Source organism: Condylura cristata, unplaced genomic scaffold (genome assembly GCF_000260355.1).
Source record: "Condylura cristata isolate star-nosed mole 26May11 unplaced genomic scaffold, ConCri1.0 scaffold00002, whole genome shotgun sequence".
Classification (NCBI taxonomy): domain Eukaryota; kingdom Metazoa; phylum Chordata; class Mammalia; order Eulipotyphla; family Talpidae; genus Condylura; species Condylura cristata.
Window position 1 is genome coordinate 20,287,487 of NW_004567103.1, and position 23,907 is coordinate 20,311,393.

The 23,907-nt window shown below is 39.4% G+C and overlaps 1 protein-coding gene across 1 annotated transcript in view; it reads left to right on the forward strand.

The window, feature by feature from the left end:
* The window catches only part of PLEKHM3 (pleckstrin homology domain containing, family M, member 3), a 168,084-nt gene that overhangs the window by 126,917 nt on the left and 17,260 nt on the right, over nucleotides 1–23,907 (forward strand). The window contains exon 7 of the mRNA XM_004674343.2: nucleotides 12,876–13,033. Within this exon, the coding sequence (XP_004674400.1) occupies nucleotides 12,876–13,033 (158 nt within the window). The remainder of the gene's footprint in view (nucleotides 1–12,875; nucleotides 13,034–23,907) is intronic.

Consider the following 23,907-nt stretch of genomic DNA (forward strand, 5'->3'; position numbering starts at 1 on the left):
GTCTCTTTTGCTGTACAGAAGCTCTTTAACTTGATGTAGTCCCATCTATTTATCTTTGCCTTCACTATTGTGGTGTTGGGTGCTCTGTCTTTAAAGATGTCATTGAAGTGTATGTCGTGTAGTGTTTGACCCATCTGAAAGATCTCTTTTAAGAAAATGGCATTTTTTATATAAATAGGTATATTGCCTTCTACAATGGCAAACATTTACCCTATGGAAGTGTTTTTCTAACATTTTTCTCTGCCACAGTTTTACAGTTTTAGAAACTTTGCTTGGTTGTCTTTTTATATTCTAATTTTTTATTTTTCTGGGCTAACAATTTTTATGAATGAATTTGAGGTTCGTCTTTTTTTTTTTTCTCTCCCAGTGATTCACCAGTGGCCGCAACATCATTTGTTAAACAATTTATCTTTCTCCACTTTTACTGTCTATGTAATTTCCATATGACTCTGAATCCACATTCTGGGTATATAGATGTCAGTTTACAGATGCCACAGGCACAACAGATAATATTCTTGAAAGACAAGATGTGAGAAATTATAATCAATACTATGTAATGAGTTGTGGTTTCCTATTTGTTGGTACCTTGAGGCAAAGAATAAAAATTACCAACACTCTCAAGACAATGGCATTACATTAATAAAGAGCACCTATTTTAATTTATATGCAAGGATTGGTTTTCCTCACACCAGTGACCTAGCAGTTTATTAGATCACAACCTACCAGCCAACAATTCATTTCGGTTTTTCATTTAATCTTAGCCATTGCTAGTCTCATAAAAGCTGTTAAGTAATAATAATGTTGAGCACTTATATTGTACTTTTCACCCCTCAGTGCTATCTAAACATTAACTAATTAAATGCATTGATGAAAGGAAGGGATTTGCAGACATCTTCAGAAAAACATATCTGGTTGCACACCTGTGAGGGATGGTTCCTAAAAAGCATTAACTCCTTCTTTGAATGGCACTCAGCAAGCAGGGGAATAAAAAGCTGGTGACATTATTTCACTTTCTTTTGAAAATTTCCCAGGGTATCTTCTAATTAGTCTGGTTAAACTCACCTTTTATCTATCTCCACAGATATTCTCTTTCTACTTTCCTGGGGGTATTCAACAAGCTTCTTTTGAAGTTTTCCCTGTAAGTTAATCACAAAATTGTAGAATCTTCAAACTGAGAGGGATCCTTATTGATCATCTAGTTTTGAGTGACTTAGTGTATATTCACTTTATTTTTTAGGTGAGGAAACTGAGGCGCGGGAAGGTTGAGTGACTGACCAGGAAGCTTACTGTGCTCTTGGTCAGTGTGTTTACTGTGTGAACAGAAATTAAGATTTCTGATTCCCATTTCAGTTATCAGTCAGTGAGCTTCTTGTTGTGAGCATCTGGAGTGGCTTTCTTTATCTATCTTAGCCAGCTTCTTTCTTTCTTTCTTTCTTGTTTTCCTCCTTTCCCTTCCCTTCCTTGCTTTTTGCCTTTATGTCACTCCTAAATCTCAGTGAGTCATTCCCTGATATGATGAGGTCATGTTGCCTTTCTTTCCCCTTCAATTGTCTGTTCCTTTAAGCAGGGCATCTTGTGTTGTTTTTCTGTTAAAGTATCTCACACTATTGTTTCAAATCCTCTCTGAAAAGCCATGTTTCTCTCATCTACCTGCATATAAGAAGGTACTCTTTTTTTTTCCAGTTGCAATTGTTTTTCCAATGAAAAACAATTCTAGTTTCTTCTCTAGTTTCAATAAATAGCCTAGGATTTTAAACTGATGTTAAGTCCCATCTTGTCATAGAATTTGTATAGTTTTAATTCATGAATTTGGCATTAAATCTGCCAATAAGAAACTATTCAAAATCATACTCCATGTTCAAAAAATTTTACAAGAGATATGGCATCAAAAAATCCGTTTCATACAAGGACTAAATATGTTTGGCTGTAAGTTTTTCTGTAAGCTAAAGGCAGATCCATTTCAGATCAAAACCACGAGGTGTAAACCTGAGCCATCTAGGCTGTGTATTTACTTCCATGCTGGGACTGAGCCATTTTCGAAACCCTCCACTTCTACAGGGTGGATCAGTGGCCACTCAGTGACGTCAGAATCCTCAGGCTGAAGCAACTCCTAGGGCTGCACTCTGGCCGGAGATGCCCTCAGAACGGCCCTTCCTGAGGCTGAGGGGGGCTTTAGAGCGGGAGCTGGTCTGTCACTAACCACTGGGGTGATCTTAGGCAGCTCTCCTCACCTCTCTGCACCTCAGTTTTCTCATAAAGTCAGGTAGCTGTATTAACAAAGGACACCGGGGCCCTCCCTGGTGGCACGGCGGTTAGAATGCAGCACTATAAAGCTGTCCACAGCCACTGCAACACGAGTTCTATGCCCAGCCAGGGAGCTGACCCACATGGTGCAGCAGACCTCTCCTGACCCGCCCGCTGCTCCCCTCAGCAGTGTACTTCGTTGATCTGCCTGTTCTGGTCCCCACTCTGTCCCTGGTGAATCCTCTTACCTCCCACCCCCGCGATATCTCGTCTGTACCCCAGTTCTTGTATGCATCAATAAATCTTTAAAGAAAGAAAGGGAGGACACCTGGGGGTGTTTTTTCGTTTACTGTTCAGTATGTTCATAATATTGTAACTAGGCCCAAAATGATTGATAGAGGCCTAAATTAGATTTTATTTTAGACATGTAGAGAGCAATAAATTCTGTCCAACATATCATGAGAATGTTCTGGAGCTGTCCATTTTAATCTGTTTTCCCAATAAATAATATACATGTATCAAACTATGTTAACACATCTGTCTGTTTAGTTCACAATATTTGGGCCACATAATTGCAGTTACTCTGCAAGTAGATTCCAAAGAAGTTCCACGAGACTGAAGCTTGACTCAGCCACACACCTTGATTTTGTGCAGAAAACTGTCTGAAGCTGGCGCCTCCACGTTTACTTAAAAAAAATCATGTTCTTGGGTTCTTCTCTGCCATTCAGTCATGGAAGAACATTAAAGTCGAAATGCCTTTATCTTTTATTCCCCCAGGACTTAGTTTCCAGCAAGAAGCTAAATGTAGTTGAATAGGAATGATGATAACCACTCACAAATCTGCACAATTACATCAACCCAGGCTAAATATCACAGTTTCCAAATCTTTAAGTAAAAACTGTCACCTTTGCAAGGAGATCAGATAAGAGTTAATTGGTAACAGCATAATCCACCTTCAGTGAAGTGCTTGGTTGGCCAAAATCCCTGTCCTGTTAGAGCAGCCCTGAGAGGCTCAAGAGGGGGCAGAGCAACTCACTGGAGCACACAGTTTTCTGTTTATAAACAAACATCCCAGCTTTGAGCCACGATAAGCTCCATTATGGGAAAACGGGGTTTTAATCACCTTTTGAAACAGGAAAATCTCACTTTTTATTTCCTATTTGCTTTTTAGTTTCTATTTTTAAGAAAAATCAGAGGATGGTATCTTTTAGTTTTAGTTTCCAAGGTAAATGATGAAGAGGAGTAAAATTGAGAATCGAATGAAGAATCACAAGAGTCTTGCTGCGTGTAAGATTTTCAGTCTGAAGCAGAATTCCTCAACCTTCTGTGTGCTCACCTGCCTTGGTCATCAGACACCCCAGTACCCAGCACTCTGCTGAGCAGCAGGGGTGGGCAAAGCAGCAAGCTGCTCTTCCCTGGTCCTCTGGCTGCACAAACGCAAACTAACTTATATTTGAAATCATTTTACAAAGTGTGACAGTTTTGATTCTTCCATTTCATCAAGCCAGCTTGTTACTAGTGAGTGGCAGTGGCTTTGTTTCCCGTGAATGGGGTCTTTTGGTTAGACTTTTAGAGGAGGGGCCATCTGTCAAGTGCAGCAGCCTCTTCATCAAAGTCTTCCCCACAGTTGTCCAGAATCTAGATGCTGCACAATGACTGAGGAATGCTGGTATTGAAATGGAAGGTAACCTGACAAACCGGGAGAAGGACTTAGCCGATGCCTAAAGAAATTCAATGGGAAAGAGCTTTAGTCTTTCTTTTTCTTGTCCACGTTACTAGTGCTCTGTCTCGCTCTGCCTGCAGAGCTTGAATTTTGTGCTGGTGTCTCGGGAGTGAAGGGAGCCATCATATAAGAATCATGTCCGCCTTCTCCCCAGTCCCACAGATCCCTACTGGCTGCAGACCTTGACCTTGACAGTGCAAGTTTCCTGGTGCCACACATGAGTAATAAGCAGCTGTTTCTGCAACTGTGGTTTGGAAAAAGCAGCACTAGGTTATTTTTTAACTTAATTGTAATTTTTGATTGGTCTGCAAGAAAGTAAATCAAATAAAGTCTGTTGTCTTAGTCTGCAAGAAAGCCATTGGCCTCAGATTCCACTGCTGACCATCTTGACCAGAATAGAAGCAGGGGAATGTGTGTCGCCCTGAGCTTGGCAGCTCACCCAGGCGGCAGCGTTCATGGGCTGCTCTTATGCAAAGAGGGTAAACATGTCTGGTGTATTTGTCAGCTCATTGGTGCATGGAAAGTGATGTCTGGTGGTTCCTTAAGGGCTCAAAGTACCTGAAGCTCCTAATGAAAAGAATTGAAAAAGACACTGCACAAGTGAAAAATAGCAAACTCTGAAAGAAGACATCAGCACACTGCTGCGTTTTATCCCCCTGCCGTGCCATAAAAGGACACGTAATTTTAAGTTGCAAAGGGAAATACATACTCTTTCAACACCGTGTCAGTGCAGCACCTCTGGAGTAGTCATGTGTGCACACTCCCCGCGTAAATAAATCAAACTAGTACCTCTGTGAGTACAAGAAATTAAGTTTAATGGAAAACAGAAACAACTCTTTCACCCTATGGTGGACATCTGCCTTTTCTCAAGGAGATAGGGCAATTTAGTATATGGAAAAGGTGACGGAGGTGGCGTGCAGGGGGGTGAGGCGCCGGGGGGAAGCTACATATGTTTTCTGCTAATTACTTTGTCATGAATTTGTTCACGTAGATAGGCACTTTGTGGGAAAAGGAGGCATCATGAAACCTCATTTCAATCTGTTTTACCATCACATATGACGTGATGCCAAATAACCACCTGGTTGACTAAAGCCACCAAGTTTCTAATACTTGAAGTGGCCTTCTGACTTTTGATGAATTGTTATAAAGTTTTAGTAACCTGTGATCAATTTAATTGCAAGTAGAAAAAGACTAACAAAGGCAATTTCCAGGTGTTGCTGTGGTATTCTTACAAGAGTGATTCAAACCAAGCTTGAGGTGTGTTAAATGTCTCCTGCCCAGCATTTTGGCTGGCAAAGGTAAATCTACCCATGGAAGTTCTGTTCTTGTATTTACAGTAATAAAAAGAGAAATGGATTTGACTGTTTTATATTAATTTCTACTGGTCCCACCCACACAGGAGAGTTTGGTGCCTATTAAAATGACATATGGAAAAAAATGACATATGAACTTCATACCTTTTTTGTCTTCCCCCTGCTGTAAATCTCAAGTGTTTGAAAGAAGGAATGAGTTTAAATCATAGAAAGCTTCTATTTGGCTTAAGATAAGCTAATAATAAGCTATTATTTCTCAATCACTTGCTGCAAGTTAGACACTGTTCAGTACTTTCATTACATCTGATCCTGCCCTCGACTCTGCAAGTAGCTGTTGTCCAGAGTTTTCAGCTAAGGAAACTGAGACTCATATAGTTGAGTAACTTGCCAGAGTCTTGCAGCTGGAAAGCAGCTGAACTAGAATCTGTGCTCAGAGCAGCCTGCTTCCCTCAGTGCCCAGAGACAACGAAGTTCCAAGGGAGCAGAGAGAGCTCTGTAATGTCAGCCTCTCTGGGAGACTCCCTAATGAATCAAATGACTGCATACCAGAAAAATACACCCAAGTTGTCAAGAAGCAAAAAAATGTACTGTGGTTAATTTTTTTAACAAACAAGTTTTGGCCAGTTTTATTAAGGAAGTTCTTTTGTAGTTTACTTTTTGTCCTGGTGATATGGAAATCCTTGGAATCAGCTTTAACCTGAATACACAGTTTGTAGAACTTTCCCCTGACTGGGCCCCTTTGAGGACTGTTGTCACCAAGGGATACTCCAGTCTAAGACTGACATAGCAGAGTTCTCCTGTCTGCCTGCCCTTGGGCTGTGTACTTATAGGCCAGCTTGTTGGCTGGTCATCTGATCTTTCCCTGCCCATGGGCATTTTCCAGTGTGACTGGTGTCTTGGCTGCTCTTTTCCATTCCCCAACCCTAACTGTGCCTGTAGGACCATTGAGCCTTGTTCTTCTCCAAGGCTACCATCTTCCTGATGCTGGTAACAAATGATCGTAGAAAGTGGGAGTGAAAGCTGCAAGACTTGGGGTGGGGGGGATGGTGGGAGGTAGAACACTTTACTTTTTTTAAGCAAATATCCAAAGTAAAGATATGTCTAATTTTAAAAGAACCTATAAGTAATGTCCCACCTGCTTCTTTGTAGCAATTAAACCCCTAGCCCAGAAGCCAGAATTCTGGATTCTACGTCCTCAGTGCAGCTAACCATATATTCCGAGACAATATTGAAACCTAAATATATCTGTACCCCTAGAAAATTATAAGCATAAATTTTGCCTTTCTTTGACATTAAATGTTTATAAATTCTAAGGAAAACTTACATAATACTACCTCATCTTTCCACTTTTCTGCTGGAAAAACGTCCAGCAACTTCAGCCCTTTCGAACATGGCCACAAACCTAAGCTGACAAATGGGAGGGCAATTAAACCGGTAAACAGAAGCAGAAAGGGCCCCTGAATACTGGCTGCCACCAGGTCCATGCACGTGTGGTGCCCTTCCCCGGCTTACACAGCAGGATGATTGAAAATGTTTATGACACGAAGACAGCCCTAGATATGACTGAGCAGCCGAGGAAGGAGACAGGAAAGCCTCCTTCCTGTCTCGGGTCAGTCAACAAGAAGTTAGGTGCGGGGCAGAGAAGGATATTTAAGACAAGGTGGAGACTCAGGCTTTCCCTTCTAGCAATTTACATTCTCTTAGGTGGTTCCAGGTTAAATGGTCATTTTTTTGTCAGTAAAGTCACCATTTTATAGGCAGTATCACCACTTACAGATTCAGTCTACAGTTAGATAAGCAAAACAATTACATACTAAACAACAAGAGGATAAAACAGCATTAACTTCTATATTGAATTACATGATGTAGAGGAAATTACATGAAGCACAAGAGATCGTGATGGTTAAAATAGTCATGGCTTTCCAGATCAAGCCAGAATAAATGAGTCATGAAGCCTAGGTGAAATTTAAACATGTGTTAAGAAAATAAGTGAAGCTCCAGAGAGAGAAAATGACATGGTGCAAGCATGAATAAGTTCACTCTGCACAGGGAAACACTTGCTCACAACAGAAGATACAGCGTAAGAAATAGGAAAATAAGTGTGAGTAGATGGCGTTGATCAGTTTATACTTGCACACCAGGCAAAAAGTAAGCTCCAGTTTTATTCTAGTTCACTCTTATAATAAAGTATCTGGGTCATAATCTGTAACTTTATGAAATGAGTGAATAAGAAGATTGTATTTATGATAAAATTCACCAGAGGTTTGAGGGAAGAGAGCATTACATAATGAAATGATGTCTAGCATATGCTAAGTGGGTCAAAGGAAAAAGGCATCCAGAAATAAAACTAGAAGAAGATTGTTTCACTAATGTAGACAAGGATGGGATGATGGGGAAAAAAAGGAAACTTACAAAAAAAGATATTTTAAAGAAAATCAGAGCCCCTCTGGTGGCACAAGGGGTTAATAAGACTCAGCACTATGAAGTTATCAGCACCCACTGCAGCACGTTCAATCTGCAGCCAGAGAGCTGACCCACATGGCACAGCAGACCTCTCCCGTCTGACCTGCTGTTCCCCTCAGCAGTGGATTTCTGCAGATCTGTTTGTTCTGTTCCCCACTCTGTTTCTGGTGAATCACCTGATCTGCCCCCCACACCTCTTGCCTATACCCCAGTTCTTGTACACATAAATAAATCTTTAAAAAAAAATCAACTTTAGCCTTGAAAACTTGTGCTAAGTGAAGAAGCCAGTCACAAAACAAGTCACATACTGTATGATTTCATTTACATAAAGTGTATGGGGTAGTTAAATCTATGTAGACATACAGTAGATCATTCTTTACCTGAGGCTGAGGGGACAGTCTGAGGTGGGAGGAAGGGGTGTAATGCTAATGGGCACAGGGTTGGGGGGGACAGTTGATGAAATGTTCTCCAGTTAAGTGTGGTAACAATATACAGCTCTGAATAAACTAGTAGCTGTTCAAATGTAAACTTTAAATAGGTGTGTGAACCTGGTCTCAATAAAGCTGTTATTAACAAAAAGATAATGAATAAATATGGTGAGTGACAAGATGTATGCATTTAAATGGCTAAAATCAACTCACGATAGAGTCCCTAATTTCCAGTTTGTTTCTCATTGAAAGAACAAAATGTCCAGTAACGTCATCATTATTTAATAATGCTTTAGGTGTGTTGGACAATGCAATAGGATATGAAACATGAACAAGAGGTATAACATTAGAAAGGTGTGGACCAAGTAATTACTTTCAAAAAACCCAAACAAATCATCTAAAAATTACTAGCATTTAATTCATCCAGAATAGCGATGGTTTGCTATATAGTAGCATCTGGTCAAGTATTCTTGAGTTAGTTGTCATTATAATGTTTTTATGTTTAACTATTAAAATCAACTAGTATTACTTATTTCTACTAGAATAACCAATTTGATTAATAAAAATAATGATGATTCAATATTCAACGCAAATGTCCTTGTATTCTAATACTTCAACAGTAGTTAAAATATATATATACAGGGCCCTCCCTTGTGGCACAGCGGGTTAAAGCACTGCATTAAGAAGCTTAAGCCATTACCGCATGAGTTCAATCCCTGCCTGCCCCGGAGGAGATCCACATGGTGCGGCAGACCTCTCTTGACCCGCCCACTGCTCCCCTCAGCAGTGTACTTTGTTGATCTGCCTGTTCTGCTCCCCACTCTGTCCCTGGTGAATCCTCTCACCTTCAGCTTCTCTGGTCTGTACCCCAGTTCTGTATGAATAAATTAATCTTTAAAAAATATATATATAGATATATACAGAAGTTGAACCTTAAATAAACTAAATAATAAAATTTGAGAGGATTATATGAAGGGGGAATATGTTAAACAATAAAAAATGCAGATTTAGTAAAAGGAAGCTATAGATCAGGTTATTTGATAATGTTTCTAAATTTTTGTAAAAACTTATTAAAGTCTCTAGATATGAATTTATATCCATTGCTGCAGTGTAAATTGGGTGAAGTATTACAAAAGTCCTCAAAATGTTCAAGTTCTTGGGCCCTCTCTGGTGGCACAGCGGGTTAAAGCACAGCACTAAGAGGCTAAAGCCTCTTCAGCATGAGTTTGACCCCCGCCCCAGAGGTGACCCACAGGGCACCGCAGACCTCTCCTGACCCGCCCGCTGCTCCCCACTTTGTGTGTGGTGAAACCTCTCACCATCCATGCATCTCTTGCCTGTACCCATAAATAAATGCATCTGTATGCATAAATAAATAAATCTTTCCCCAAAAATTTATTTAAAAATGTTATGTGAAGACATCCAACCTCCCCCGTAGGACTGTAGATCATAACATTCATGTCTTTATTATCTTTTACTCTCATCAACTCCTTCAAACACACTTTACTTGCCTGTTTTCCAGATTGTCCTCATGTTTTGCCCTAAAAAGACTAGTTAGTGCCTCTCTCTTTAAATGTATCATTAATCTTGGTTGCTCAGGGAAGAGTAAAATAAGTAAAACCAAATTCAGCTTAAGTATTGTTACCACAATAACTCTATGACACATTGGGAAGTGTTTATGGGTCAGTGAGTGTATGATTTGGTTATTTCTTAGAAAGTGTGTATCATGTGCCCGTGTTAGGAGTGCACTTTACTGGGGTTTACTGGACTTAATGGTCCTTGAGAAAACATAAATTAAAGATGGTCTGTTTATGACTTTCTGAAAGTAATGTGGAGGAGAATAAGTTAAAGAATGGTGGAAAATTTGCTTGCTTGACTCAAAAAACAGCCTATATAATATCCACCCCGTTTAAGGAAAGGCCATTCTTATAAAATAGAAAGCCCAATCTTCTGTTCACCAGCTATATCTTAGCAACAGTAGTACAAATTTTTTAAAGCAAAAACAAACTATATACAAAGTAATAAGAGACTTGCTTTTCCAACTGGTTCTGTTCCCTAGAATTTTAGTTTGTTGTTTTTGTTGTATTCTTTTTTTAATAACACTGATTTACAAAACTGCATGACTTTAAGGGCAATAAGTTTACATTGCTTCAGATTTCTTACCACATCACACCCACCACCACAATGCCCTTCCCTTTGTCCCCACTTTCTCCCAACCCCTCCAGGAGCTTCAACTCTAGTTAAACTATCTGTAGGGTCTGTTTGGTTTAGTTTGGTCTGTTCCTTTGTTTTCTTTATATTCTACATGAGTGAAATCATCTAGTGTTTGTCTTTCTCCTTCTCACTAATTTCACTGAGCAGAACCCCCTCCAATTCCATCCATGTTCTCAGAAATGGCAGGAAGTCTTCTCTTTTTACAGCCAAGTAGTATTCCATTCATCTGTTTTGGGTACTTAGGTTGTTTCCATAAATTAGCTATTGTAAACAGTGCTGCAGTTGACATAGAGTTCTCGCATCTTTTAGAATTAGTGTTTTTCCATTCTTTGGGTAAATACCAAGGAGTGGAATTGTTGGATCATATGGGAGATCTGTTTTTAATATTTGTAGGAAACTAAAAACTCTTGTTTTCCATAGGACCTGGACCAGTCTACATTCCCATTAAGAGTGTACCGAGGATCCTTTCTCTCTACCCACTTGCCATCATTTGTTTCTTGTTTTTTGGATATGGGCCATTCTCCCAGGTGCAAGGTGGTGTCTCATAGTGGCTTTGATTTGCATCTCCCTGGTGATAAGTGATCATGAGCTTTTTCTCATGTGCCTGTTAGCCATTTGTATGTCTTCTTTGGAAAACTGTCTGTTTCGCTCTTCTGCCCACTTCTTTATTGGGTTATTTTTTAGTTCTATGTGTACAATGGAGTTCTTAGATATTAACCCTTTGTCAGATGTATGATGTGCAAATATTTCCTCCCATTTAGTAGGATATCTTTTTATTTTATAAATGATAATTTCTTTCACTGTACATAAGCCTTTTAGTTTGATATAGTCCCATTTGTTTATTTTTGCTTATGTTTTCCTTGCCTTTGGAGATAAGTCCCCAAAGACTGGAGTGTTCTGTCTGTGTTTTCCTCTATGATTTTTGTGGTTTCTGGTCTTGTGGCCAACTATTTAAACCACGTTAATATTTGCATATAATGTGAGAAAGTGTTCTACTTTTCATTTTTAAAACACAAGATCGTTTCACTATAAGAAAACCACCTCAGTTTTTATCTCTACTGGTACATTTAGCTTCTTTTTTTTTAAGGTTTATTTATTTATGCATACAAGAACTGTGGTACAGGCCAGAGGTGTGGAGTATGAGAGGACTCACCAGAGACAGCATGGGGGGCAGAACAGGCTGCCTGACTGAAATAAACTGCTGAGGGGAGCAGTGGGTGGGACAGGAGAGGTCTGTTGCACCATGTGGGTCAGCAACCTGGCTGGAGATCAAACTCCTGCTGCAGTGGCTGCTCATAACTTCACCATGCTGAGCTTTAACCCCTTTCACCACGAGGGAGGGCCCGGTTAGCTTCTTTTTTGAGCAAGCTATATCATTACATCCCTGGTAGTCTTTTTGCTTGATTGCTCAGTCCCTAGTACTCACTCATGTTGGCACTCGTGTCACCCACACCGGCATTCTCTCTGGGTATGACTCACTCTATTTCCCTTCTGTATCATTCCCTTCTGTATGTAAAGTTGACATTTCCTTGTGTATTCATTTGAAAGTATCCAGCTATTTCCAAATAAAATTTTTCATATTCTATTTAAATCAGCACATACAGGAATGTGTTCCTAAGTGAGAGAGAAAGGCAGAGTGTATCTTGTCAGTGTATGAACTGCTGATGTCTTTGAGCCACATGCTCTGCTGGTTGAGTGAGAGGGTCAGGCATGTGCACAGGCCAGCAGGTGACAGTGGGGCAGGCAGATGCATTCAGTAGGGGCTGGGGTCCCCTGTCACTGGAGAAGTGGTGCCTCATGGGAGTGAGTGATCCCTCCTCAGAGCCAGGCTCCTCATCATGAAGTCAGGCCTCATTTTGCTGAATATAGTGATTTTCAAAAAGAAGCCAAACATAAAGATTTTTATGTGCAATTCTCCAATTATTAAATTGGCTCATTTTTTTAAAGACAAAGAGATTAAAAAAAAAGTTCAGTCTGGACATGGGCCTTGGGTTGCCAAATTGCAACCTGTTAGACTTATCAAAAGCAAAGGACCTGCTTTTCCCCCATATCTTTCATGCTCTTAAAGGAGATGGTAAAAAAAAAAAAAAATCTACCTTTTATACTATATAAAATTATATGTTATATTTGCCCAGTATGTTTCCAGTCTACTTTTGGGAAATCCACCACACTCCTCTATATTGCAGCAAAACTATGCAATTGGTCTATGAGAGAAGAGTCTCCATTTGTTGTTCCTCATCCCCCTTATACCATGCAAAGAAAAAGGAATAAAAAAGAAGTTTCAACATCCTCATTTTCCAACCTCTAGTGGTTTAAGCTAGAGAGTTCTTTTGGAACTAAAATACCATGTCTTTTCTTTCTCAGTGTTGCTGAGAAATTATAATTAGAGGTTTTCCTGTTGTGTGAAGGAAAGGAATTCCAGTCCTCCTGCGTCTGCAAGACTTCTGTTCTCAATGAATTGACTTCCCTGCCCCATTTCTCTTTCTGCAGGTGATAGAGGGGAAGCTGGCTCCATTCTTGGGCAAGGTCATTAAATTTGCCACCTCACACGTGTACAGCTGCAGTCTTTGTAGCCAGAAGGGGTTCATCTGTGAAATCTGTAACAATGGAGAGATTCTCTACCCTTTTGAGGATATTTCAACAAGCAGGTACAGAATATCTTGTCTTTTAAACGTATGCCTGAGCATGTCATATGTGGTTACATTTGGCCAAATCAGGCCAACATTTAGTCAAGTATTGACTCTCTTTGTCCTGCATCTGAAGTGCCTGTTCTTGGAGAACATTTTTACCCCTTGGTTTCCTTTATTTGTTTCTTACCCTTCACAATCTTTATGCAGAATGGGATTACAGTGTTGTAAAGAAACATTGCCACACTCTCCCTTTTTAGGTGACAAAGAGTGTTCAGATTCTTGTTTTGAAGGAAGATTGGAAGAATCCTCACAACCATTTCAGGGTCAAGTGATAGGCAGTGGGAAGATGCAGTCTCAGAGAAAGGCCAAAACTGAACCGACAGCCAGGAATAAAAGTAGAGGACGCTGGTGAATAACTATCTGGCTTACCACATGCTTTTCCTCCACAGATGCACTGCAGTACAGTGATGAAAGTTTTAGGACCCAAAGGACAGAAAAGTGGGAGTTTATGTGGGATTATTTTTCTAACCAAAGTAGTATTTGGGTATCATCACATCCATTGATTGATGGATGATTTTTGTTCCCCCAACTTGAGAGCAGGATTTTCACTATCGCTTTTCTTGCATCACAAAATGATACATATCACTTTTCCTTTCATCCCCAAAGCATAACAGGAATATATACTGTGTGCATGTGTACTGGCTTCTTTGGGCATGAATGTCATGGCTCATTTCCCACCCTGCAGGGCTCATTACATGTGGTTCAGAACAGAAGGTAAGGCATGTAGCCAGGGAAACTGAAGTATGTAGGGTAGAGCTAAGCTATTAAGAGTTGACTCAGCCCTAAGGGCCTCATCTTATACCCAGAGACTATTTGTAAATATTCAGGAACTTGGGTTGGCCACACACAGAGAAAGACAGACACATAGTGTCAGTCTCTGTCTCTCCCTGTCTGTCTCTCTCCAGCATGTTCTCTCTCTCCCTAGGTTTCTGAGTAACAGGTAGTTAACTCATATCCCAGAGATTATATACTTCTTAAAAAAATGTACACCCGATAAAAACTGCACTAGTTTCATAACAACAGTACTTTTAATAGCCCAAAAGTGAAAATAACATAAACAACCATCAGCTGATGAATGTATAAACAAATGTGGTGCATCCACACAATGGCATATTAGTCAGTCTTAACAGGCGTGAACATGCTGGAGTGCAGATGGACCTTGAAAACATGATGCCAAGTGAGGAAGCCAGACACGAAAGGCCACATACTTAATGTTCTCTTAATAGGAAGTGTCCTAAATAGGTAAATCCATAAAGACAAATAGCCTAGTAGTGGCTGCCTGGATTAAAGGGAAAATACATACACTAACTGCTGGTAGCTACAGATTCTCCTGGGAATCTGTAAAGAAATGTTCTGACATTTGATTGTGTGATGTTTATACAATCTTGTGAGCACACTAAAAAACAGTGAATTGTATACTTTACAAGTTGAATTTTATGGTACATGACTGATATCATCATAAAAAATGCTTGTTCAAAACATTCAAATTATATTTTTAATGCTTCCAAGTGAATAATAAATCATATGTTAGGCCACAAAACAAGTTTCGATACAAGTTTCTTTTTAAAGATTGAACCCATACCATGTATGTTCTTTGTACATGGAAATAAGATCCCCAGCAGGAAAAGAAAAAAACAGGAGAAACTCAAAAATATTTGGAAATGAAACAATGCACTCTAAAATTCATAGGTCAAAGAAAAAAAACAATAGCAAAAAAATTTTAAATATTTGAAAACAAAATACAAAATGTAAGAATGTACGAAATACAGCTAAAGTAATGTTTAATGTGTAGCTAGTTATAATTACCAATATCAGAAAAGAAAAAGGCCTCAAATTAATAACCTAGATTTTCCCCTTTAAGCTAAATAATGAAAAGCAAACAAAATCCAAAGCAAACAAATGGAAGGAAATAAAGGTTGGAGCAGATAGTAATAAAATAGCAGACAGAAAAACAATAAGTCAGTGAGATTACAATTTTGTTCTTTGTCAAGGTCAAAATCGTGAAACCATTAGCTAGACTGACCAAGAAATGAAGAGTGAAGATATGTGTTATCAAAACAAGGAGTGAAAATGGTATAAAATTATACAGAGGTACTATAAACAACTTCATGTCAGCAAGTGAAACAATTTAGACATAATGAACACATGTATAGAAAGACAAATCACTAGAACTACCTCAAGAAGAAATAGGAGTATGAATAGGTCAATTTACTAATTCAAAGAAGTTGAATTAGTAATTTTTAAATCTTCCCATGAAGAAGTCTGGTGAGTTCATCAGTGAATTTTTATTGAATATTTTAAGAATACCCATCCTTCATAAAAGGGTATTACTTAATAATAAAAAGTGGTTTCCAAAGAGACAGAGGGATAAACTTGAGAGAACAGTAAGAAAAAGCAAACAAACCCACTATTTCATAAATATATGTACCCACTCTCTATATCCATATATAACCATATATAACATCACATAATATATTATTATATAATAACATATATACATATTAATATAATTAGAAACATCAACACCCTATCAAGTCACTGACAGATCCAGCAGGCAAAAACCAGTAAGTGTATACTGTTAAACTGAAAAGCACTTTGAAACAATTGGCTCTAGTTGACATCTGTCACAAGGACACATGGAACATTTACCAATAGATACCGCATTCTAGTTCATAAAACCTATCTGAACAAATATAATAGAACAGAAATGCAAAGTATGCTCTTGAGCCATAATAAAATTAAACTAGAAATCAGTAGCAGAGACACACCTGGAAATTCCAAAATATTTGGTTATTATACATTATACTTCTAAATAACTCATCTCCATGCAGAAACCTGCACAGGGCTGTCTATACGCAGCTCTGTTCATAATCACCAAAAACTGGAGACAGCTGGGGTGTCATTCTCAGGTGCAGTATCCACGCAGTAAATAGATTGTAGCAATAAAATAAATGTGCTGTCAAGCCCAGGAGGGCCTTTCAGGTGGTGAGGGAGTTAAGTCACAGATTATGAAGCTCTCCACAGGCACTGCAGGACGAATTTGATCCCCAGCCAGGGAGGTGGCCCACATGGCACAGCAGACCTCTCCTGTCTCACCTGCTGCTCCCCTTAGCAGTATATTTCACTAGATCTGCCTGTTCTGTCCCCCACTCTGTCTCTGGTGAACCACCACCTACCCGGCACTTCTGGCCTGTATCCCAGTTCTTGTATGCATAAATAAATTTTATTTAAAAAGGCATCAGGAACCTTACGTGCACATTACCAAGTGGAAAAAAAAAACAGTCTGAAAAGTCTATATATCTTATAACTACAACTATATGACATTCTGATAAAAGGAAAACTAGAGACAGTAAAAAAAAAAGTGATTACCAGAGGGCTGGGAAGGGGAAGATGAGATGAGTAGGCGAAGCACAGATTGTTAGTGCAGTAAAATTGTTCTGTATGATTCTGTCACTGTCAATTTGTCAAAACTCACAGATCTGCATACAACACAGCACAAACCTTCATTTAAACCATGGGTTTTAGTTAATAATAACATGTCAGTGTTGGTTCATTAATTGTAATGAATGTACCACTCTAGTGCAAGATTGATAATAGGAAACAGTAACATGGGAACTCTAGTATCTGCTCATTTTTTCTGTTAAGTCTAAAAATTGTTCTAAAAAATAAAGTAGGACAATTAACTGTTAAAGTAGAACAATTCATCCAACTCAACAGTTTATTCTCAGATCAAAGCCGAGAAGTAGTAATCAACATTATGAGAATAATGTTAGATTTACAGGAAAACAGGCAGGAGAGTACAGATGGTGTCTTTTGTCCCTGACTGCCGCCTTGCATCATCTCCCAAAGCTGGTCACTTTCTCTTGGCTGTGCAACTGCTTAGACTTTGGCTTTATGACCTTGGCAAAAATTTTGTAGAGGACTGATCAATATTTGTAGTTGCTTTTTGCTTAATCAACCCTCTCCCAATTGGACTGGGTTTTTGGGCTTGTGAAGGAAGAATGGAGGTGCGGTACCATTTCAACACATCCCGTCACAGAGTACCCACCAAAGACTTTCCACTGCAGTTTTTGTGTTCCATTTCTCCGCTGCAAAGTTGTTCTTATACTAGAGCGTGCTGGGTTTCAACATGTCTGTCTGCTAGCAGCTATCTATGGGACAGGGGTCTGTTCATTCTCTTCCTTAGTAATTGTTACGCAGAAGGATAGTTCATGAATGTGTAATTTAAAAATATAGCCTGATCATTAATTTTTAGAACACCATCTGGCAGCCATGGAGAATGTGCTGGGACTGTAGGGGAATGGCACTGATATTGACTAGTACTAGTGCCAGCAATTTACATATCTCATCATTTAATTCTAATGCCTGTCCTCAGAGGAAATATTGTGACCTCCAATTTAATTATGTGGAAACCTAGGTTCAGAGAAGGCAATTAACTTGGCCCAAGAGATAAAGCCAAAACATGAACCCACATGTATCTGACTAAAATCCATGCTTTCTTCATTACACGTCACTGTTTCTTCTGTACCTGTAGTCATCAAATGCGTCTTGCAGCATGCCTCCCAATAAGAAACTTGAAAAAATTATGTACCTCATCATTAGATAAGCCCCCCCAATATAATAACTCTAATTTTGATTTTGAATTCTCCTTTATTTGCCACCCTGGAAGTTTTTACATTTCAAGTTGTGTTGTGGCAGGGGAGGATATCTTTCTTTTGTAAAATGGCTGAAGTGCTGTTAGGAAAGTGGGGAGGAGACACAGAGTTTGCATCTTTATGCATGCCTTGCAGGAGGGCAAGAGACTGTAGATGCACCCTCCTCAGGCTTCCCAGGCACACCCCAGTTTGTTGGACTGGGCTCCACTACAGAAGATAATGATGACAATTTTATCATGAGATGGTCTTTCTTCTCAAACACAAATAAATGTAGTTGTACCTCTCACTCTAACCTAATAGGTTCCCTGACTCTAACCTACACGGGAAAGCTCTAAATCCAAATTGCAAGATTCTAAATACAATAGGAAGATCCAGAACTGTGAAACTGCTTTACTTAATCCTAATCCAACATTTACCCTCCTCGAGGACTAAAACAAAAACACACAGCTTTGGAGAGAGAAACAGCATGTTAAAACAATGATAGAATTCTACATCCTAAAGAAATAAAAATGTCAAAGCATGCCTTCCTTGATTGAGAATAAGAAATAACTAGTGGCTCTAATTTTTCAGAATTACAAATAGGAAGATTAGACTGATAATGTTCTGACTTATGGGAAAACCCGACTTTCACAAAAGCCAAAGTCACAGAAATCCACAGAATGCCCCAGACTTAGATTTCTTTTTTAATCCTTAAATTACCTCTTATCCAGCTTTCTTGCTGCCATCCCTGAATATCCCTAATCTTTGTCCTTATTAAGAACATAATGCTGCTTAGAGGACCATCCTGCCTCACACGTTGCTGTGAAGATGCCGTTCCTGAATCTTGAAATTCCAGATCCCAAGTACATACATAAACACTTCATCTTAAAAACACTCAACATGCATTCTAACATAGGACTTAGAAAATGCACATCTACCATGAATCCGTTCCCTTTCTGATTCTTTTTTTTTTAAGATTTATTTATTTGTGCATACAGAACCGGGGGTACAGGCCAGAGGCTCAGGGGCGGTGAGAGGCTTCACCAGAGACAGAGTGGGGAGCAGAACAGGCAGATTGACGAAGTACACTGCTGAGGGGAGCAGTGGGCGGGTCAGGAGAGGTCTGCCATGCCACGTGGTCACCTCCGGGGCAGGCGGGAATTGAACTCATGCGGAAGCGGCTTTAGATTCTCAGTGCAGTGCTTTAACCCGCTGCGCCACCAGAGAGGAACTCCTTTCTGATTCTTTGACTCTGCTGATTGTTTTCATGCAAATCTTCCCCACAGGTTTTCCAATGGTAAGCATTGCTCTTGAAGACTTTATAACCCCTATACCACCGGGTTGGGTGTAGGTATAGGGCATACTATAAGAAAATTATACTGAATATTGTATTTGGTGTCCGCTGTACAGTAGACATTCAGTATAAACATTGATCGTTTGGTCCCCAGGTAGATGTGCATTCATTAAGAACACTGACAAAGCTTTTTAAAGAAACTGATTAGCTAAGAGAATTTAAAATGCTTGTACTAAGTGAAATAAGTCAGTGATAGAAAGACAAATCCTGTATCATCTTGCTTATATATGGAATATAAAAATATTGAACTCAAATACAAAGAACAGAGGCTGGGGGTGGGTGGGAGATGCAGCATTGAGCAAAATAGGAGATTTTCAAAAGGTGCCATCTTCCAGTTATTAGTTTTGAGGATGTAATTACAGCATATGGTGACTAAAGCTAGCAATGCTGTATTATGTGCTTGAAAGTTACTAAGAGATCTGATCTTTAAAGTTCTCATCTCAAGAAAAAAAAATTAATCTATGTGAGGTGATGGCTGTTAACTCAGCTAACTGGGTAATCACTTCACAATAGGTGCATATATGAAATCATCGTGTTGTCTTCCCAAAACTGTGTTATGCATCAGTTATAGCTCTTCAATTATGCATGTCAATTACATTATAGACAAAGGTTACAAAGGGGGAAACCCGTCCTCAGGAAGAGAGAAGTCATAGTACTGCCGTGTTGTAGAGAACGTTGAAAACTGACCTACCGCTGGAAGTACTTCTCTGATGCGAGCCAACAATGTCAACTTGCCCTTGGGAATCCTAGGAGGTGTCCTTCCCATGTTTAGAAGCATCTGCAGCTCAACAGTCCCTCTTTTGAGTTCCTTGTCTTTTCAAAGGGAGTTAGGAAGGGGTTCAGAAAAGCAGACTGAGTATTACTTGCCAGTTTTTCTTCACCTACAGTAGTTCCCCACTCCCTTCCCTCTACCAAGAAATAATAATTGTACTCAGGACCTTCAACCTATCAACAGAAAACTCTTTCCAGTGGTGGCCACATACTCGGACACCACATCCAATCTGCACAGTTAAAAAGCATTTTTTTAACATTGAGAAAGAACACTAGCCTCATCCAAAAGTCCAGGTAACTGAGTTTCTAGCAAGACTTACTCTCCTTTTCATTTTAAAAATCTATGTAGTCAGGTTCGCTCACAAAAAAAAGGGACTTCCCAAAGAACTTAGTTCAAGCCCCATTGCTTCATCCATCTGGCCAAATTCCATAGATGTCCAATTTGTGCTGAAGAACATGGAGACACCTCCCAACACGTTTGACCTTTTGAATTGGTCTTTGTCATTTTGCATTTTGTTGCAATCCCTAGCACCCTGCCCCTGAGACCTAGACTTGTTGGGACATGGACTTTAGTCTCTGCTGTGATGCCATGTGGAGCTGCATGTAGGCTTGAAACTTCAAATAGCCAGTGGCAGTCAAATCTGGTGGTTTGTGGAAGAGAAAGAAAATGCTTTATTATATAGAATTACTCCTTCACCTAGAAGATGTCGAGAGTTACTGTTTTTCTCAGCACAACTTAAGCAGCTGGCCCATTACAGTTGTGTTTTCTGTTGCCCTAGTCCCCTTTGATTGTCCATGTTAGCATGGAGCCCAGAAAAGGTTCCATGGAGGATACATGTGGCTAGAGCCTCATCTGAAATTGTCGCTTCCTCATGTGCCTAGAAAATCATCAGACTCCAGATTTTCCAGTAACCGTTCAAAGACAATTCCATTTGGGAGCCAGTTAGAGTTTGTTATTTTTTAAAAGAGAGTTTCATGTTTAGGCAGGAATGTTTTCAGGGGAGGTGGTGGGAGTCAAATAAAACTCCTGAAGAGGAGCACTGCCCAGAAGCTGGTCTTTCCCTGTGGCTTCCTATTTGTTCAGCCTTTGTTTTTTGTGAGTCCTTGCACAAACAGACTGAATACCTGGATTATGCTCTCATCTGGACTCAAATACACATACATTACATACCCTTTTCTCACTAATCAGCCTGACACATTCCTTTGTTGGTAAATGGTTCCAAAACAAACACTGTCAGTGCACCTAATTAGCAGGTTTGTGGGCTGCGCTTGGCGGTCCTGTTACATCCTGTTCAACAATGGGGAACAACAGCCATGGCTTGGTCCGGCTGTGGGGAGGGGAGCTGCTTCCCCAGTGTATATACGCTTTTTTAATGATATTTCCTTTCTGTGGCTTTTCTTGGGAAGCAGCCACCCAGTGAGTGTTGTAATGAGGTGTGGGATTCTTGAAGTAGCTAGAGGAAACTGAGACTCCTCTTCCTAGGTACCTCTGCTGGGCAACCATTTGTGCTTCTCTGCTGTTAGTTTTTTTCTCTTTTGGTACCAGAGAGGAACATACTGAGGGACTTTTCTCCACACTCCCTTCACAGGGATCATCAAGGACAGGACTGCTGCCTGAGGTTCTAGAATCAAAAACTAACAGAGATGGAAGGGTCGGTGGAGACCATGTAAGCACTTAGGGGGTAGAGAAGCCGAAGCCCGGAGAGCTCCCCAATTAGAAGCAGGGTGGTGACTTACACAAAGTGGAATTCTGTTCTATCTGACTGCCTATTCTTAAATGTATTTATTGTGTCCATGAAGGTTCTTTTAGCACAATGCTAGTTTTTTCGCTTTTAAACTTTGGTCAAAGAATAACTTGGTAAATAACAGTTCACCTTGGCCTGGTGGCTCCTACATTTACATATCCCAGTGCTTCCGAATATCTGCTGACTCAGAGGAGATTTTTATGAAGTGCTGAGTGGACCTGACCACTTATGCCACTAAGCCCCTTAATGAAAATGGTGTATTTATAAATACAACGCTAGAAACTTAAAGCTGAAGTTGAAGCCATTTGAAGTTGAAGCCATTTGGTCACTTGAGTGGATGACTTGTCATCTTCACCCAAACACACTTCTTGCCAACCTTCTCCCCAGGTTAATATTGTGGTGACCATCTTATGTGTAAGCATTTCAGACAACCTGAATTTTCTGTTGGCTGAAGGGAGGAACAATTCATCATTGTTCAACTCATAGTTTTAACTTTCTAACCATAAAATTAATTCATCATTATAGAGAATGTTAAAAATACACAAAAGTATAAAGAAAAAATTTCCAATATCTATGTATGTATAGGTGTTTTTTAATAAAATTGAGATCATATTGAATACATAATTTTATATCCAGCTTTTTTATCATCGATACAAACCAGGAAAACAGCCACATTTAGTCTGTAAACTTTTATCAGTGGGTAAATATAGTTGGCTTTAAAATCTTATTAAGGCCTATTTCATAAACCGAAAAATTACCTGACAAGAAATATAAACTCAGTTTCAGACTCTGCCATTAATTCACTGTGTGACCTTCAGTAAGTCACCCCATCTGCAGACACAGGGCCCAGATTTAAGCTCCTGTTGAGTTGAAGCTCTACTTTAACTTCAAGGCTTAACATTTTCTGTTAGTCTGTTTGCTAGTCTGTCACTGATGTTTTCATTGAAGTTGATGATTTTGATAACAGTTTACTCAAAGGCCTAAGCTGTAAATTCAACTTGTGATTCAGTCCACCATTATGAAAATTATATGCTCCATGAGAAAATGGATTTTCTTCTATTTTACTTCCTACTACATCCTCTGCATCTTAAACAGTACATAGTAAGTGCTCAATATATAATTCATGAATGAATAAAGAGTCTGCTTTATTTTCATTCTTTAAAACCTAAACTTGTTAGCATATCTTACTTTAAATGGATTTTAAACTAATTTCAGGGAAAGTATCTATTTAAATGAAGGCATTACCAAAATGTGGACCTTTATTGAGTGATAGCTAGCCTTCTACATATGTTAAAGACAGATGTGTTTTACTGGCCCAGTGGAGACTTTAATGTCAAAAATAGGAGCTTTGCTAAGCTATTCCAATAATTTAATTTTCAAAACATCTTTTAGGTCATTTTTTAGTGTGTGGTTTTTTTTCCTTCCCCATGGGACTGTAAATAAGTAACCTGAATACACAATGGAGAAGAGAAAGAGTATTTACCTTTCTATACAAAAAAAAATGTTGACTTTTCAGACTGAGCAGTATGTTCTGAAATGAACTGTTTTATTCCTTAGAATTACAAAAGGTACAATAGAGTGTTGGTTTTATCAGTATGTTTATGATATTCTGAGGCTTTTGTCGTCTAATATGGGAACACAGATAGTAATAGCTTGTTAAAATTATCTTTTAAAAAGTCTTGCTTATTTTTATCTCAATAACTAATGCACATTATCCTATCTTTATTAAACTCCTTTAATATTCAGATTCTGAATATTTAATCACTTGATGCTGCATCAGGAATTTGCATATGCTAGCTATAGCTGCCATTAATAATCAATTGTATAGTTGATGATGCTTTCAAAATACTTAAAACCGAGTTCAAGAGTTCGACCATAGGTGTTCACACTCTGCACAAAAGTTGCTATTAACATTTGCACTGGGACCTTCCCGGCAGTACAAGTGATGAAGTCTCGGCATTATCAAGTACTGCAGCATGAGTTCAATCCCCGGCCAGAGAGGTGACCCACATGGCACAGCAGACCTCTCCTGTTTCTCCACTGCTCCCCTCAGCAGTGTATTTCAGTAGGTCTGCCTGTTTTGCTCCCCATTCTATCCCTGGTGAATCTCTTCCCACACACACACACACACCTCTGGACTACACCCCAGCTCATGTAAATATAAAGTAAATCTTTAAAAAATATATTTGCACTGAGTAATTTCAGAGTTTGAAACCTTTGTAGAGTAGGCAGTGAGACATTAGCAGCCACAGCTCTGCTAACATACAGCTCCCACCTCTGCAACATAGAGCCTTCCCCCAATCATCGTCCACAACACCCCACTCACAG